At 36.7% G+C, this 18,933-nt stretch overlaps 1 protein-coding gene across 2 annotated transcripts; it reads left to right on the forward strand.

The window, feature by feature from the left end:
* The first annotated feature begins 1,377 nt into the window (after positions 1–1,377).
* LOC129904447 (single-stranded DNA-binding protein WHY2, mitochondrial) lies at positions 1,378–6,257 on the forward strand. 2 transcript variants are annotated; one of them, XM_055980019.1, is made up of 8 exons: positions 1,378–1,558; positions 2,962–3,077; positions 3,165–3,262; positions 3,363–3,455; positions 4,243–4,337; positions 4,496–4,569; positions 4,838–4,926; positions 5,777–6,257. In XM_055980019.1, the coding sequence occupies exons 1-8, from the start codon at positions 1,527–1,529 to the stop codon at positions 5,888–5,890; spliced, it is 711 nt and encodes a 236-aa protein (XP_055835994.1). In that variant the 5' UTR covers positions 1,378–1,526; the 3' UTR covers positions 5,891–6,257. The 2 variants fall into 2 exon arrangements, with proteins under 2 accessions (XP_055835994.1, XP_055835993.1); XM_055980018.1 differs by having other exon boundaries at positions 1,379–1,558; positions 3,162–3,262.
* The last annotated feature ends 12,676 nt before the right edge of the window (positions 6,258–18,933 follow it).

Raw genomic sequence — 18,933 nt, forward strand, 5'->3', positions numbered from 1 at the left:
TTCATCTCGAAAACATGCAATGTCATGTGAATTATGCATAATTAGGCTAATAGCATTGAAATATATCATAATTAAGGAGACCCAATACAAATCATGAAATTAGGGGTTTTTAGAAGAATAAATCATAAGAGATTTTGAGAAGAAAGATTTGGGATTCCATAGGTGAAAGGGCCCATGGATGAATTCCCACATATCTTGATCTTTAGAAGCCCTAAATTGCAGAGAATAGAAGCTTGAACTTGAAGAAATCCTTAAAATTCACTTGAGGAAGAAGGAGACTTGGCGAACACACTTTTAGAGAGAAGATTTTAATTTAGGGAGCCAAGGTGAGAATGAGAGGGTTAGGAGGGCTTAGGATAATTAATAGGCTAGAATATAGTTCCAAAAATCATTCATATTCATTAATGAAAATATAGGGAATGTCTAAAATACCCCCAACTTAAAACTAAAAGTGAACCTGGATGGGGCCCACCACGGTCTGTGAACCTCACCACGGGTTGTGGTGGTGATCGTGGTCCTTGACTTGAACTTCTGGCAAATAAGGGTCCTGAGGGGGTAACCTTCACGGAAGTCACACGGTACATGGTGACCACCACGACTCGTGGTGCCTTCTTGTGAAAGGCAGCCAGAATAGTGGCAAGGGGGAGTTGGGCTTCACGGATTACACCATGGCACGTGGTTCTAACCACGAGCCGTGAAGTCATCCGTAGTTTTTCCTCTTTCAAATGGTGACCTTCACGAACCCTCTCTACAGGCCGTGGTGAGCACTATAGGCCGTGAAGGGTCTCGTAAAGAGTCACCTAGTGCCAAAAGCTGAGATTTTTCTTGAAAACTTTTTTTGAACCTCGTTTTCTGACTTTCCAACTTTCGGGCTCTTACAAATACATACACTATATGTCATATATATATATACGTTTATACAGAACTATACACTATTGATTATTGATACATTATATAATAGTTATGTATAAACAATGCATATGGGTATATATACATTTTAAATACATATATATATATATACACTATGTATACAATATTAATACATTACATGTACAATAATTATTATTATTGAAATTTCTTTTTGTCACATGTATGGAAAGGGTAGAAATTTACTCCATCATGTTGTTTTTCATTTTTTAATGTGAGAAATATCTTGAGAAGCCACGTATATAATAGCGATACTCATTACAAAAAATGTAGTTTTACCCACAATTTTTCTTCCATTTAGCCACGGTTCTCGAGTAGCTAAATATCACGTTTTGGCCATTTTTTCTTTAAAAGATATGACTATATTTATTAGAAACTAATTAATTTGTTTTATATAGATATATATATCCCAATCAAAATTAGTTAATAAGGTTTATTTAGTAAATCGATGATTTGTTCATGGAGCGGGAAGTAAAATGAGGCAAATAAATTGAAATTGAGGGAGTAGACAGTTGAAGTTTGTCCCCGGAAGAAGGAAGAAGGAAGAAGGAAGAAGAAAGAAGCAGCAGTTTTGAAGTTTCTCGCTCCTTTCTACGACGATGTTGAAACTCACTCGGCTTCTGCACTACAGGTCTCTGCTTAAACCCTGCTCCCTCTTGTCACGAAAACAGTAAACGTTTTTCTCTAAAGCCCTGCTTAAACCCTAGCTACTCGTTTAGCTTCTCTTCTACGTGTATAGCAGTGTAAGTGGTAGAAAATAACCCTTTGGTCTCTCGAATATATGAATGACCGGTCTAGACATACTCCTAGTTGGAACCAACCAAATGGTTGTCGTCATTTCCATTCTACTGGGAAAAATAGGACCCAAGCTCAAACTTGAATCTCTGTGTACGGTTGCTTACTCTCAAATTTCAGTTATGTATACGCTTCTATTTATTATTTTAAATATATATATACTGATTAAAGAAAAGAATAGATGCCAAATACAAGTTAAAAGCGGAAGACCCTAAAGAGAGGATAGATCAAGGGTGTATTCTAATGTTTTCCATGGAAAATAATTTTCATGAAAATAAGTGGGTTTCTTGTTTATCTTCAAAAAATATTATCCTCAAAATATTTATATATAATCTAGATAAATACTATGGGAGGTAGGTGTGAGATAGTGGGAATGGGGGCTATGGAGTTTGGGGCGACTTGTAGAAGTTGTTTTTCTTACTTTCACTAGTGAAGTCGTTTTCCTTATTTTTAAGGAATTTGTATTCACAGAAATATTTTCCAAAAATTTTCACTAACCAAACACCCCTCCCTAGAGTAAAATGAAGGAAGTCGACCATTCTTAAATTAATACAAATCTATTTAAGACCCCATTCCCATGTTATGTTATGGAGGCACGCAAATTCTCATGAATTTTTTAAAAAAGCAGATTAATTGATGTTTAACTCAAGAGTATCTTTAAATGAGAACGGTTCATATATGTATCAATGCTCACTGTGTGAAATGCATGGTGAGGACATTATCCACACCTTTTCATCCGTTGCTCATTCACCAGCAAATCTGAAATCTCGTTTTCAACATTATTGGAGTAAATTGGATAGGAGTATTTCTGAAGACAACTTTGGAGTTTCTGCAGTGCTGGTGGACTAAAAGGCATGAGAAAGAGAAAAGTGAAGACCTGAAACTCAATCTCTTGGCTATTTGATGCAAGAATTTTTGAAAGCAAACCTGAATCTGTAATTAGCATTAAGTACAGATATATCTCTTTACCTATTTTTTTTTTGCTGTTTCGTGGTTATTGCAAATGACACTGATACCATGATGGACTTTTTGTGTTCTTTACACATGTAGCAGTGATGCTCTCTCTGTAATATTCCTACAGTACTTCTTGATGCTGGATACTCAATAAAATACCTTTAACAATGTAGGAAAAAAAGAGTTAACTTCTTAGCATGCAGAGTGAATAGAATTTTTAAAGTAAAGTTAATAATTATAAAAAAAGAACCTTCCTAATATGATGTTTTTCTCTCTACACAATAGGAATCAGTTGTTGCATAAAAACATGCTTGGAGAGGGTGTCAAAGTTTCTATCTGGCAGCATGCCATGAACACTTTTGCGGGCTTTTCTACTGTTCGACAGAATGTTGGGGCTGATGGTATGAATTTTATTTTCAGATGTTCATGAAGTCTCAGTTGTAATCTTGATGCTATAAAAATCTTTTTGTCTTACCTCTTGACAGCAGGAAAACGGGAAGGTCGAGTGTTTGCTCCCTACTCAGTATTTAAAGGCAAAGCAGCACTTTCTGCTGAACCTAGGCTGCCCACATTTAATAGACTGGATGTATGATCTTTGTTACCTTTTAAATAGAAAAAGAAACTGGACTTGCCTCTCTTCGTGATGTACAAATGATGCTTCCACTCATCCATTCTTCTTATTACAGTCTGGAGGTGTTAAACTAAATCGCCGGGGTGTCATTATGTTGACATTCTGGCCATCTGTTGGTGAGCGCAAATATGACTGGGAAAAGAGGCAGGTAATGTGCTCATACAGTTATCTCTTATTACTGAGTACCACCATCATGATTGGAAAAAAGTTTAGATCTTCATTTGTCCCAGCAAAGCTCTTCACATCATGTATGTTGAGGAATTCTCGCAAGTGTTACAGCTATGGATTTTTCTCCATTTATGAGATAAAAGAAGAGGGGTATTGTGGCATGTAACATCCACTGGTGCCTAGCTTGCAAAGACTGGAGATGAGCAACTTATTCCTTTTCATCCTCAATAGTTCCTCCCAATCAACAGTCCTCCATTCCCTCTAATGAATTCTGAAACAAACTCAATTTGAACTTGCACATATCGACAGATATAAGATTCAGCAGGATATTTTTTTCTTTTTAAGAAGTTCCTGTCAGCTTAATTCTCTTCAAGGCTGTAAAGTTTTTGTTCTTGTTTGATGGTATATGAGCAGATTCCTAAGTTTTGACAGAGGATTGATTGGTCATGTTTGGATGCTTAGTACTTGGTCTAGCATGAGCCACTAACTTGTAGGTTTATAATAAGCTTGAGAGGTGGTACTTTCATAACTAGGTGAAGAAATTGCTTGTAAATTTCTTGTTAATGTTGTTTTGCTGCTTGGTTTTTCTTTAGAGTTATTAGTCATCTATAAATCTGTCTATTTTTCTTTTTTAAATGTTCATCTGGATGTTAAATATATATCCATCTCTATGTTTGTTTCACCATTCTCTCTTGCTCTTTCTTTTCTTGCATATGTTCACATATCTGATAGCTGACTTGACTGACAGATGACTCAACATATTGCAGTTGTTTGCTTTATCAGCAACAGAGGTTGGATCATTGATTAGTATGGGGACCAGAGATTCTTCTGAATTCTTTCATGATCCTTCAATGCTGTCTAGGTTGGTTGATACAGTTCTTGGCTAAGGGCAATCTTTTAGTGTACATATCTACTTACACCCACCCACCCACTTTTTAGTACAGAATCCTTGCATCTACTCATTATTTGTTTCTCTTTATTCTCATCACTGTATAACTAAGCAGAGGGTATATTTTACAGTAATGCTGGCCAAGTTAGAAAGAGCTTGTCAATTAAGCCAAATGCTGATGGCAGTGGTTATTTCATTTCATTGAGTAAGTATCAGTCTAATATGTTCACCTTTTTCATAAAATTTTGCTTCCAACCCATAAGATGCATCTCAATTTGTCTGTAACGGATAGCTGTCCATGTTAAGGATCAATGATATGCTTACAAGTACCGTTTTCGTGATATGTTAAAGAAATGATAGATATGCTTCATCCTGTTCCTGTATGGCTTCTGGGTGTATTTCTTCTATAATTTGGCAAGCCATGTATTAATGCTCACAACTAATTGCAGCATTGGGTTTTGTCCTTTATGCAGGTGTTGTCAACAATAATCTCAAAACCAATGATAGGTTTACTGTTCCTGTTACTACTGCCGAATTTGCTGTTATGCGAACAGCTTTCAGTGTACGATCTACTAATATGTTTGTGTTGTTAAAAAATTATGCTTCCATTCATTTAGTTTTCCTAAGCACCCTGCTTCCTTATTACTTTGAGATGCTTCTGTTACCTGTTCTTATCCTAGCTCTGACTTCTTTAGTGAAGCCTAATTGATGGTGAATGAGCATTTTATATCAGGGAATGGAGCTCTGAGAAAGAAGTAAAACTGGTTGTCAGAATCTCATACATAACCAATATGTAGTGATTGTTTTGTGTATTAAGAAAACATTTTACCTTTACCTGGAAATGAAAATGCATTCAATCTTGAGTTTGGCAAAAAATGAACCTTATATGGCGGTCAATGGTGTGAATGCATTTGTTACGAGAATTTGGAACATATTTTGAAAACTTAGTTTCCCAAATGATTTTTTTTAGGATATTGACAGAATTTGGTCTGTTTTTAGGGTCCTTTCTTAATAATTGTAACCTTTTTGACTTGTATGATTAAAACCGCTTAGTGTTAGTTCTTGTTGGTGCACCCACAAGGTTCTTATTTGTGTTGGAAGATTGCGTGTTGTTTGTAGAAAACAACATTTTTGGTAAGGTTTTCCACTTTTTAGTACAGTTCTTGTACACGAGCATGTTTGCCTCTTTTGTTAATACAATTTCATCACTTCATTAAAAAAATGATTAAACTGCTTAGTGCTTACAAGATGTGTACCTGCAGTTACATTGTTGTACAAAGTAATCACCAAGTAGAATGTCCTTTACTGTTGTGTGCCTTCTACAAATATTTCTCCAATCAGTTGCAGCTTCATTTTTACTTTTTGGTTGTGGTTCTCATTATCTATTAATAATTTTGGTCTTCTAAATGTAGTTTGCGTTGCCTCACATCATGGGATGGGATCGCTTCACTAATCGGCCTTCAGAAAGCATCTCTCAAAGTCCCTCAGTGGTTCCACAGCTTATGGAGGCAGAGTGGGATAGATGAGAGTTTTTGTTTACTGTGTAGTAGTCTCATTCTAGCGTGAGCTATGTTCTCTTTTGGTTGTGAAAGGAACTTGCTTGGCTTGTTAAGTTTTTGTTCAGGTGCAATGTAAACTTCAGAAGCTGTCGGGTTCTCTTGCATCACAGCTTGATTGTGTTGCATTGCTATAAACTTCAAAATGTACTTTCGGAGTTGAAACTTCGGAGAGTATATGTTATGTCGTGTTGATCAATCAATTATATTCTGTTAAAATGGAGCATGTAATGAATTTGAGCTCCAGACCAGCATGTGGCACAGAATGTCTAAACTATTTTGGTTCTGTTCTAGGTGGGATTATAAATATCTTTTATAATGAATAGTGTCACACGTTCATGCTTCTACTGTTGGATTGGGATGACAATGGGGGTCTGTGGGTTTGCGGGTATAATGTTTTCGGATTTTGAGTGATTTTAAGTAGGGTGGAAAAATCAATGGAAAAAGGTCATATTTGTCTATATACTCTTAAAAAAGGGTTATATTTGCTCTATGTCATACTTTGTTGATATGTTTATCATGCTATCCAACTTAAGGCATATATTTGCCTTTGACTTTTAAATCTGTATCCCTACTTTTATCATCTTATGTGGCATGCTTATATGGATATATATTTATTCCACTTAAAATTTTATCCTAATTTAATTATTATATCCAATCCCAATAATAATACCCATCCATTTAACCCAATCCAATTTCTAATACTTATTTCATTGTCACTTTCCCATGAAAACCACGATTGTTTGATAGAAAAAGAACTAGGCCGTTCATTCAAATCTTGAACTGAATCTAGAGATACTTAGAATGGTTGTTGATGACTTGCTTGTCAAGCTTCCACAAGTATTTGCCAAACAAAATTCCCAAACAATATTCCTTATAAACAACTATGACATGATAATATCGATTCTGAAGGTAAGAAATTACTATAATTTTTTTTTCTCTGATCTACTATAAATGAATCATGAAATGTGCGAGTCGTTGTGGTGGATTTATATGGGTAGTGCTCATCTGCTAGCTAGGTAATTTCCAACGAAAGAACTGTAAACAATAAATTTTCGAGCCGAGAAAAATAAATAATCAAGATCGAAAAATTAGAGTAACAAAGTATAATATTTGATTTCAAAATATAGTGCGTGTTACAATCTCTATGATAATCCTCTATTCTTCAAATAATATGGCATATGTTGAACTTGAATTTGATTTAGATTCAAGGGCTTGAATAGCTTGATCTTGAATCTTCATCTTCAAATTTGGATTTGAATTATTCGTCATGAACACTTGTATGGTTATGACGAATAATAAATGTGAACAAATAAATTGATCTTGAACGTCTTGATATTTGTCTTCGTTCTTGATCTTGATCTTGAACTTGAACTCGAACTTAATTGCTTGAACTTTATAGCTTTATAGAGAATTTGCGGCTTTTGATCCACGAGCTCTCTTCTTGCTTTTTTTTTTTCAAACTCCTCCCTTCTGAGATTAATAATGAGGATCCCTATTTATAGTTATAGGAAATAGTATAAGAGTGTGATTTGATTGATTGGTTTGAACTGACCAATCAGATTCTTTTGGTAAAAAGCTTTAATTTGATTGGTCAGAACATGCCACAAATACACGTGACATTATTCTAGTGACTCATTTAATTTGACTTAGATTGCTACATAATTTCGACACGTGGCATAATTTTAGTGGCTTATTTAATTTGATTTGGATTGCCACATAATTTTGGCACATGACATGATTCTAATAGTTCATTTAATTTGATTTGGATTGTCATATAACTTTGACATGTGGTGTAATTTTACTGGGTCATTTAATTTGATGTGGATTGCCATATAACTTTGACACATGGTGTGCTTTTAGTGACCCATTTATTTGACTTGAATTGCCACATCATTTGAACTATTTTCTTGAATTTAATATAGTCCAAATTAATTTACGGATTTAAATCCAATATAATTTTAATGCTTACAAATGCCCCCTACTTCAAGTCTTGTCGAAATATTTTATTTGTTGAAGACTAATCTTGAAGTAAATATATTTGAGTGCTATTGTGAGATATCAATATGAAACAATGTTATAGAATTAAGAGTAAAAGGATAACCCTTCGCCTGAACTTGTGCGGCCAAAAGTTCAACAAAATTCTCCTTTTTTGTTTCTTATTAGAAGTTAAATTCATTTTTTTTATGTGTTTCAGTGATCTAGTGTAACTAAAAGTCATCACCGCCTCAACATATTGGGTCTTCTTAGAAGACGTATTATCAAAGGAGTCCAATATTGAGAAAGTGTCATTTATAGAACTTTCTTAGTACGTTAACTGAGTACTAATCAACATGTGTATATTTTTATTTCATTTTTAAAAATATTTTGTACATATTTATCATACGTGGAAAAAATAATTAAAATATACCATATATTTATTTTCTCTGGATGGAATTAAAGCTGCTGAATGATTTGTTAATTCAACTTCAAATTGGGTGAAGATAATTTTATTCCTTGTAGGATTCAACTTTGATTTTACCTCATAAAAAAATAACTACCGTTTTCTTATCCTAATAATATTTGACTTATCAAATATTGAATTTGTATTGATTTAGGATATTAATTCTTATTTCACCACTCTATAAATCTTAGCTTGTCACATTGAGTATTCATAAAAAAAAATTGGCTTTGAAAAATTTAATTTGTTGAAAGAGGAAAGACGGTAGCAGTCACAAAGTGAGCATCTGTAATTTTACGTTTTCCCTTTTTTATTCCATTTTTTTCTTATTTCAGATGCGTCATCACTTCATTATATATATATATATATATAGTGATATTGTAGACAACTTTAGGAACAGTGAAATACAATTTTCAAATAATAAGCAATAGCCATTTTTGTTGACTTTGTAGTCATAGCATCATCTTTTTTTCTTTTCATGCTTCTGGCACCCATATTTATTTTACATTATATGAAAATTGCCAAATTAAAATAATTAGTTTTTAATTCATGAGCATTTGTTGTCTTTACATCCAAGTTTTTTTTTTCAGGTTGTAATTCCTTTTTTTTTTGCACTGCGTTACTTCTTTTTCTTTCCCTTTATCTTGCAAGTAAAAATATTACTTAATATACAATGAACTTTTATTTTATTGGAGCCAAAGGTGTTGCATTGTTTGAGCCAATAATTTTACATCATCCTTAGCGCAGACTTTACACTGTTTGACCCGAAGGTGCCGCATTGTTCGAGCCAAAGACTTTACACTGTATAAGATAAATATTTTACATGATTTGTGGCAAAGACTTTACATTGTTTGAGTCAAAGACTTCACATAGTCCAATTCAAAGACTTTACACCATCTAAGACAAAGACTTTACATGATTTGTGGCAAAGACTTTACACCGTTTGCGTCAAAGACACTATATAGTCCAAGCCGATGACTTTACACCGTCTAAGGAAAAGACTTTACATGATTTGAATTGAAGGTATCATGTTGTCCGAGCCAAGGACTTTACACCATATAAGGCAAAGACCTTACATGATTTGAGTCGAAGGTATCATGTCGTCCGAGAAAAACACTTTACACCGTCTACGACAAAGACTTTACATGATTTAAAACCTAAGGCTTCACATTATTTGAGCTAAAAACTTTACACCGACTAAAGAAAAGACTTTACCTAATCGATAAAGACTTTATACCGTCTAGATTAGGCATAGTTTGCGCTCAAAGAAAATAATTGTTCATTATTGAGATTCATAACCATGATTATTGAATTACTAATTTAAGTACTAATAAAATACTTTTTTTTTGCAGATTGAATCATGGTTTACTATAGAGATTTGACGTCCTCTTCTTCAGAATCGTGATACCTTGTAATATCAGATAATAAGGATAGTGAGGTGGAGACCAAATTGCTTGTAGGTACGCCATTAGCTGGCAGTATGCTCCTCCATGGCCATCTTTGGGGGACCTTCCTGGTTTAGATGATTGGACTCTTGAATATAACAGTCGTCCTCCTAAGACGTGGTACTTTGTACTCCTAATCATCATACCAAAAATATTGCAACTTCTTTATGATGTTTGGATCGACGAATCATAAATGGAGAGACTCGATGGGATGACACTTTCACATTTGATGGAGAGTTTCGCTATATTCCAGGCTATTGGAGTGGGCTGAAGATATCCTCAGTAAGATTAGCCATACTTTGAAGGATGCAAAAATATATGATGCTGTGTATGATTCACTTTTTACTTATGATCATAACACTAACATCTTTCAAGCCTTCTGCGAAGCTTGGTGTCCTATTACAAATACACTGCTTACCTCAGTTGGAAAACTATCTATATCACTTTGGGATTTATATGTGATTGATGGTCTACCCATAAAAGGAAGTCTTTAGGAGGAAGTCCTGCCAAATGTTGCAGAAATTTTAGGCACATTTGATAAGGGAAAAAAGTTTCTCCCTCACTCTTGTGAGCATTTATTTGATGCCTTTCATCGGATCCGAGTAGAGAATAATCATGACCCGAATATTTCTATGGAAAGATGGGTAGAGTTTTGGTGTAAGAAAGATGTTACACCCCACACTCTAGAGCTCGGAATGTTTTGTAAGCTTTTTAGAAGTTATCATGTAAGCCGGATAATCTATGACACTATCAAACAATTCTAAGGAAGGGAGAATATGACACCCCATAATAGAGAAGGTTGAAAATAGGGTCATGAGAAGTCGGAAGGATTTGGAGACCAAGTAATGAGTCGTAGGACTCGATTTACCTACATAAGCTACTAACTTAGAAGTCTTACATACCTAAGCTACTTGAGGATATATCAAGCTTACGAAGCACGGATTACATAGGCTCTTAAAATAAGACGAGATTACGAACCCACGAGGAAGAGAAGAGAAGGACACATGGTAGCAACTTAAGCAAGCAGGTGACCCACCTGCTTGGGGTCAAGTAGGTGACCCACCTGCTTGGGGGGTGGACCCCACTGCCATGTGGCAGCCCCTCCTTGATTACATGGATACTGTGGCCCAATAGGGGCTGGACATGTGTCACCCTTAGGGGATGACATGTTTCACCTCCTAGGACCACCTATATATATGTATACATGACTATTAACTTCAGTACATGTTCAGAAAAATCAGCCAAGGCAAAAAGAAGAACAAAACCCTAGTTTGGAGAGAAAAGGGGACGGTTAGGAGGAGAAAAAGGTAAGTCCCAATTTTACTTCATAAATTAATTATCTAGGGTATACCAAGATGGTACGAAGGTATTAATAGTATAAATTTATGGTTTGGAGCAGCACCAAAGGGATAGCAAGCAGCCACGACGTTTTAATCGCATTAGAAGAGTTTTTGAGGTGCAATTTGGTAAGTTTTGGCCAATTTTGAGTAAGGTAAGATTTTGTCTTTTAATTTGGAATTTATGGGGTGGTTATGGAGGGTATTATGTGCCTTGAATGTGTCTGTAAGTGTGAATATTTCATAGGAAGGCTTGGCGCCCGAAACAAACTAAACTAGAGTTGCTATAGTTAAATTGTAGTCGAAATGAGGCGTTGTACGTGTGGGGGCTGCTTCTGGTCGTGTGGTGGTGTGTTAAGGTGCTGGAAAATTTTCTAAAATATGTGTGGGTGATGATGGTTTCAGCCACACGGCCCTCCAGTTCGTGTGGTTAAAAGTATTGCAAAATGAAAACTAGAAACCCTATGTTGGTATCGTGGTTTTGAGCGAGTCATTTGGAGTTTATGTTGTATAATGTTGATGTGAATTGCATATATATATTCTGAAGGTTATTGTTGTTGGTTGGCTTTAGTTATTAGGAGTGTAATTAGAAATTCAGATAGGGCATATTATAGGGGAGGTGCTGCCCAATTTCCGTTAACTCCTTAACTAACTAAGGAACTAGTCGAGAAGGCAAATAAGGAATTGATTCCTATAGGTGCTTGGTTATGGATTTAGGAGCTTGAAAGTTGAAAGTCACTAACATTTGTATTACTTCTGTGTTAAATAGGTTAAAGGAGTACCGAAGCGAGCTTGAATGCGATTAATCCATAACAGGTATGTAGAGCTACTCTTCTTTTCTTTTGGCATGTCTTAGGTATAAGTTATGAATGGTTGTACATGAAACATGGGGATAATTCTACTCATGAAACTCCAAATATAATTCATAGACTTTACTCACTTTGTCTCTTCTTCCTTTTGGAATGTCTTAAGTATAAATGCAATGACATATGATATGAGGTGGAGGAAGTTCCAGTTATAAGCTCCAATTATAACTTGTGACTTTTATGCGTTACTTGATATTAGGATGCTTACAGTAGCTGAACTACTACCCTCGAGTCTCCTATCTGATGAATAATAATTAAATGCATCAGCTCCCATTCCTAATGTCTCTGCGATGACAAATGTCTCTACTTCCGTAAGCTGTTTAACCTTATCTCGATACACGTCTACGATCCCTGAAACTCCAGCTAATATGATCCCTGAAACTTCAGCTAATATGATCCCAAATGGTATTTAGAAAATACTTAAGACGATTACTACTTTGGTCTTCAAGTGACGGTTCACTTGACAGTTTCATTGAGTCTCAAATAATGATTTAGTTGCATATGGTTTCTCACTACTCTACTCATGCACACCGTAACCCATCTTCCTCTGAGTCCCATAGAGGGCCCGAGAATGCGGTCGTGCCTAGCTTTACTCTTCCCTTACTGAGTCCCGGGCCGGTTATATATATATGTAGAAGAATTAATGATGAAATATCGTATACAATGAAGTAAAACATACAATGACGCCGTATGTGATGATGCTCGTCACTGTATCCCGAGCCATACATGTACATGATGATGTGATGGAAAATGTGGATTGGGCCGTACGTTACTCGGCATTGTTTTAAAATATGGATCGAGCCGTATGTTCTTCGGCATTGTTTTAAAATATGGATCGGGCCATACATTCCTCGGCACTATTTTAAAGTATGGATCGGGCCAAACGTTCTTCGGTATATTTTACTATATGATATTGGCCCCGAGTCCCATAGCGGGTCGGGTACGGTAATACATGTACACCAATCTTTCACTGAGACCCTCACTAAAGGTCCGGATATGATATATAGGCATACACATGAAAATATAGTGAGGTACTGGTAATGTATGAAATGATACCGTATACGAAGGTATGATGCCGTATATGATTATATGGTAACACCAAGTCCTACTATGGTCCGGGAGTGATATATGAGGATGATATGCATGCCCTCTTTTCATAAGGTGCAGATATAGTGAATTGTTAACTGTCATACTTGTTTCCTGCATCCCCATTTCAGTTGTTGTTTCTGTTATGATATGTTATGCTCTATATACTCAGTACATATGTCGTACTGACCCCCCGTTCTCTGGGGGGATGCATTTCATGCCCGCAGGTATAGACGTTCACTTTGGAGATCCGCCAGCTTAGGGTTTCCACTCAGCGATATGGGGAGCGTTCCACTATTTCACAGCCTAACTTTTGATACTGGTCATGTAATATGTATATATTTTTTTGTCCAGGGGTACGGCAGGGGCCTTGTCCCGCCATAAGTTGCTATTACTATTCTTAGAGGTCTGTAGACATATGTATGTGAGTTATTTGTGAGTATGTCATTCTATACATGTTATTGTATTATGGAAGCTTTGTTGGCTTGCGTGCCCTTTCATGATATAGTACGAATGAAAGAGGCCACACATACACGAAAAAGTTTTAATTCATTAGGATTTTTGTAAGTAGTATTACTTTGTTTATAATTTAAGAAGACTACAACTGATAGGTATATATATGGGGGTCCAGGTTGAACCCCAGTTGCGACCCACGGGGTTGAGTCGTGACAGAAGTGGTATCAGAGTAGTTCATTCTTGGAGTATCAACAGACCGTGTCTAGTAAAGTCTTTTTTATCGGTATGTTGTTTACCACATCTATAAACATGAGGCTACATGACATTTAGGGTGTTACTTTCTTTTAGTTCTAAGATCGTGCGATAGAGCCGAGTCATAGGGAATAAAATTTCTCATACTAACCTGTGATTTTAACAGAAAGACGACAACGATAGAAGAAGTGACTGGCGATATTGGGAGTTACAAAGCACACAGATAAGTAAAGGAACGAAAAGTATATGTTAGGTAAGATGTTGAAATATGAGTGACATACAAAGTAAAAGAAAAAGTAGCCAGGAAAGTTTAACAGGTGCAGTTTGAGTGGATATGCGAGGTAAGTCCTTCAGTTTATACTGTTATTGATATTGGAAGCCCTGTGTGGCTGTGATATGAATATATGTGTTGGCCTTGTGAGGCATTGTTGGCATTTTCTGCGTGTAAGTGTTGAGATAGTAAGAAATATAGAGGAAACTCTGCCCACATTTTTCTAGAAAGAAAAGAAGAATAAGATACAGGGTTATAGTATGCCTTGTCCATAATAAGAAATGAGATTTGACTAAACTACGAGTGTGGCTGGCCTTGAGAAATAAGCTAATTGCGGAATTAATGGTAATAGTAGTTAGGATGATCTCTCACTAACATACCTCGAAGGTCATTAGGACTCATGCCCAGTCAATGCTGGGGGTTGTGTTCCAGTTGGTAAGCTCTACTATGCCGCTACTGTCATGACCCAACATCGTAGGCTGCGACTGGGGTCCAACCTGGACCCCCTATACCTACCTATCCATTATATTCATACTGAACTATGAACAAGGGGGTACTACTCGCAAAACCCCCAATGAGTTAAAACTTTTTCATGTTTCTGTAGCCTCTTCCATTCATATCATATCATAAAAGGGTACGCGCCGACGAGGCTGCCATAACATAAAAATATTTACAACATGCCGTATAGGCACAGCTGAAACAAACTTATAAACAACTCATATCCATATGTCTACAGACCTCTAGGAATAGTAACAACAACATATGGCTAGATAGGGCCCCCGCCGTACCCCTGAATGTACAAATATATACATTAAGTGACCAGTATCAAAAATTAGGCTCCAGAACAGTGAAGCACTTCCGACATAGCTGAGAAGAACTCCTAAGCTGACGGATCTCCAGAATGAACATCTGTACCTGTGGGCATAAAACGCAGTCCCTCCAAGAAAAGGGGGGTCAGTACGATATATGTACTGAGTATGTAAAGCATAATACATCGTAACTGAGGCCATAACTGAAATAGGGATGTAGGGGACAAGTATAACAACTTAACGAATTACTGTACCTGCACCTTAGGACACATAAATCATACACATCATCATATGCTGTGCCTAGCCCTCTAGTGAACTCGGTGTTATAAGCATTTTCTCATATTCACATGTCATCGTATCATCATGTATTTTATTTTATCATATCATCGTATACGGTATCATATCATCGTATACGGTATCATATCATCGTATACGGTATCATATCATCATATACGGTATAATCTTATCATATATGTCATCGTATTACATCCGGTTCACTACGGGGCTCAGGGTTATAAATGTATCACTCTAATGTCATATGCATGCCTACATAAAGTATCCGGCCCCTTTAGTGAGGGACTCGGTGAATGGAGTGGTGTACGTCTATAGCGTACCATCATAATATACATACCATACCCGGCCCTCTAAGGAGGGACTTGGTGTTCCTTCCTTATTGCGCCACATATACTATCATATTACAGCCAGCCCGGGACTCGGTGAATAATCATATCGTCATAACATATAACATATATCATACCTCACGTATGGAATCGTCTCCTTATGCGTGGAACTGTACAAATCTAGCCTGGAATGCGGTGAAAGAAATAGTAAAACTGTGCACGATAACTATTCTCGGCCCATCGTGGGATGCGGTGAAGGATGGGTTACAGTATGTATGAGTAGAGTAGTGGGAAACCATATGCAGCTAAGTCATTATCTGAGACTCGATGAAACAGTCAAGTAAACCATCACTTGAAGACTAGGGGAGTAATTATCCGAGGTACCCCTTTAGATGTCATTAGGGATTACATCAGTTGGGGCTTCAGGGATCACAGACATGCATCAAGATAATGCCACACAATTTATGCAATCAGAAATATGGTTTGTGCAATCAGAGACACGGTTATGCAATTAGAGACACAGTTATGCAATCAGAGACACAGTTATGCAATCAGAGACATTGATCCTTTAAGAGCCTTCAAGAAAAGGAGCTTGTATCTCCGCTTACTATTCACTATATAGCAGGCTCGAGAATAATAGTTTGACTACTTTCAGGCTTTTAATGGTTAGAAGTGACTACAAGTCACGAATTATACTCAGAGCTCATAATTGGATTTTTCTCCAAATCTATATCATATATCATTTCACTTAAAATCAATCCATTCCAAAGGAAAGAAGATATAGGCTTTACATGTACTAGTTTTCATCACATAGAAGACTTAAAGGCAATGACTCAGTTATTGCAGGAGTTCTAATATCAAGAAGTAAACGAGAATCTCGACTCATACCCAAGGCTTTATGAATGGATTGAATCCCAAATGTCATATACATATCATTTATATCTTACATCTAAGACATGCCAAAAGAAAAGAAGAATAGCTCTACATACTTATTCCAAAAATGCGCCAAAAGAAGGCTTCACATACCTTGTCTGAGTTATTCCTTATCCTGTTCGCCTTGTCGTCCTTTGAAACTATTCAACATTAAAGTAATACGAATATCAACCGCTCTTAACTTTCCAGCATCATAGGTTGCACCTTAGTATTAATGAAATCTATTTCCTTAGTCGTTTCCTTGACTAGTTCTTTAGTTTGCTAAGGCATTACCGAAACCTCCCCTATAATGTGCCCTATCCGAATTTCCAATTAAGTCCCAAAGACCTACAACCAACCAACAACAACAACCTGCAACATATGTTTAAGCAATTCACACCAACAATATACAACATAAACTCCAAACGACTTATTCAAAAATATGGTAGCACAATAGGGCGTCTAGCCCTTATTTTGTAACGCCTTTAATTATACGCAACGAGGGGTCATGTGGCTTCAACCAGCATCACCCTAACCCACATTAGAACATATTTAGGCCCTGAAACAACACATCACACCCATGCAACAACACCTCATACGAACAACACTATCCTTCGACGACAATTTAACTATAGCGATTCCAATTTAGTTTATTTCGAACGTCGAGCATTTCTACGACATTCTTAAACTTCCAGCAGCATACAAGGGGTTTAATACACCATATAACAACACCATAAACTTCAAATTGAAAGGAAAGACCTTACCTTTCCCAAAATTGGCCAAAACTCGCCAAAGCTATCAAAACGTGAATTCTAGACAGCCTACTGTCTTGTATTGTCGCTTAGTTTCGAAGGGGTAATTGAAGGAAACAAATTTGTTTCCTCAATGAAAGTTATAGACATGTGTCTTAGGGTTCCATAAAATTTTGAATTAACCCTACAACAATTTTGTACAAAACGATATGCCAAAATACCAATAGCAGTCCTTGTAGAATTTCTAAAATGAAATCTGGGCAGCAGCTCCCCCATGCTTCACCACCCTTTTTCAAGCAGAGAAAAGCAAAATTGGGTTTTAGAGTCTAAATGAAAGTTATATCCCTATTAAATATCTTTCGAAAACATCTTGAATCACTTGAAAAAAGCCTTACACAAGGAGTTATACTTGTATTACTAACAATAGTTTAATTCAAAAATGGGTCTGTTCCCTAGCGTTTATCTTTAAGCTTCTCTTAGTTTTCCAAGTGTAGAACTGAAAATACGGTTCTGTAGGCATCGTAATGTACATATATACACCTCCACGTACTTGAGGAACACCGTATATAATTAATTCACGGAGAAAAAATTAGAAACTTACCTTAGTTTTTCTCTTAAGCCGTGCTGCCTTCTTTGGCTCTCTAACGTTTTTCTCTCTTCCTTTCTCTTATGTTTGCTGAACTTTTGGATAAAAAACTTACCGTAAGAGTCATACAACAAAAATACATGGGATGCCTTGGATGTGACACATGTCATCCCCTTAGGGTGACACGTGTCGAGCTATAATTGGCCACCATATCATGCTGCCAACTAGAGGCTGCCACGTGGCAGTGGGGTCCACCCCCAAGCATCTGCATCACCTACTTGAACCTAAGTAGGTGCATCACCTGCTTGCTTGAGGTGCTGCCACGTGTTGCTCCTCCATTGGCTACGACGCATCGTCTTTTTTCCTTCCTCATGGGTTCGTAATCTCGTCTTATTTTAGGAGCCTATGTAATCCATGCTACGTAAGCTTGGTATGTCCTTAAGCAACCCAACCGTATAAGACTTCTAAATTGGTAGCTTACGTAGGTAAATCAACTCCTACGACTCATTACTTGGCCTCCAATTCCTTCTGGATTCTTATGACTCTATTTCCAACCTTCTCTACTATAGGGTATCACATTCTCCTTTCCTTGGAGTCGATTGATAGTGTCGTAGCTTATCCGTCTCACATGATAATGTCTAAAGAATTTAAGAGACATTCCGAGCTCGAGAGTGTGGGGTGTAACATCCTTCCCCCCTTTTGAACATTCTTCCTCGAATGTTGAATAAAACTTCCCTTAAGACTTTATACAAACTGTAGGAAGATTCCTTTCTATTGCAATAACATACATTTTCATTCAAGTAATTAATATATGAGTTCTAGGAGTGGTTTACCCGTAGACATTTGGAAATAGGTTCGGATACCTGTGTTTCATGTCCTCTTCAGTTTCCCAAGTTATTTCTTCATGATTCTTATTCCGCCACGGCGCCTTGACAAAAGCTACGTCCTTAGTTCACACCCCTTTTAATCTGCCAATCTAGGATGGAAATAAGTTGCCCCTCGTAGGATAACTCCCTGTTACATAGACCTCCTCCCCGGGAAATATTCTGGGAAGGTCGTTTATATACTTGCGGAGTATTGATCTGTGAAAACTGAATGTATTGCTTTAAATCAGACAGTAGGTCCCACTTATAAGCAGCTTTATCCATCATAACCCATATAAACTTATACTTCTGTAGAGT

Source organism: Solanum dulcamara, chromosome 9 (assembly GCF_947179165.1).
Source record: "Solanum dulcamara chromosome 9, daSolDulc1.2, whole genome shotgun sequence".
NCBI classification, from domain to species: Eukaryota; Viridiplantae; Streptophyta; class Magnoliopsida; order Solanales; family Solanaceae; genus Solanum; species Solanum dulcamara.

Bases quoted from the DNA above. Each gene is read 5' to 3' on its own strand.
- LOC129904447 (XM_055980018.1), top strand. From the start codon at position 1,527: ATGTTGAAACTCACTCGGCTTCTGCACTACAG. The intron at 4,338-4,495 runs GTTGGTTGATAC...TATATTTTACAG, and splicing joins GATCCTTCAATGCTGTCTAG to TAATGCTGGCCAAGTTAGAA. The intron at 4,927-5,776 runs GTACGATCTACT...TTCTAAATGTAG, and splicing joins TTATGCGAACAGCTTTCAGT to TTTGCGTTGCCTCACATCAT.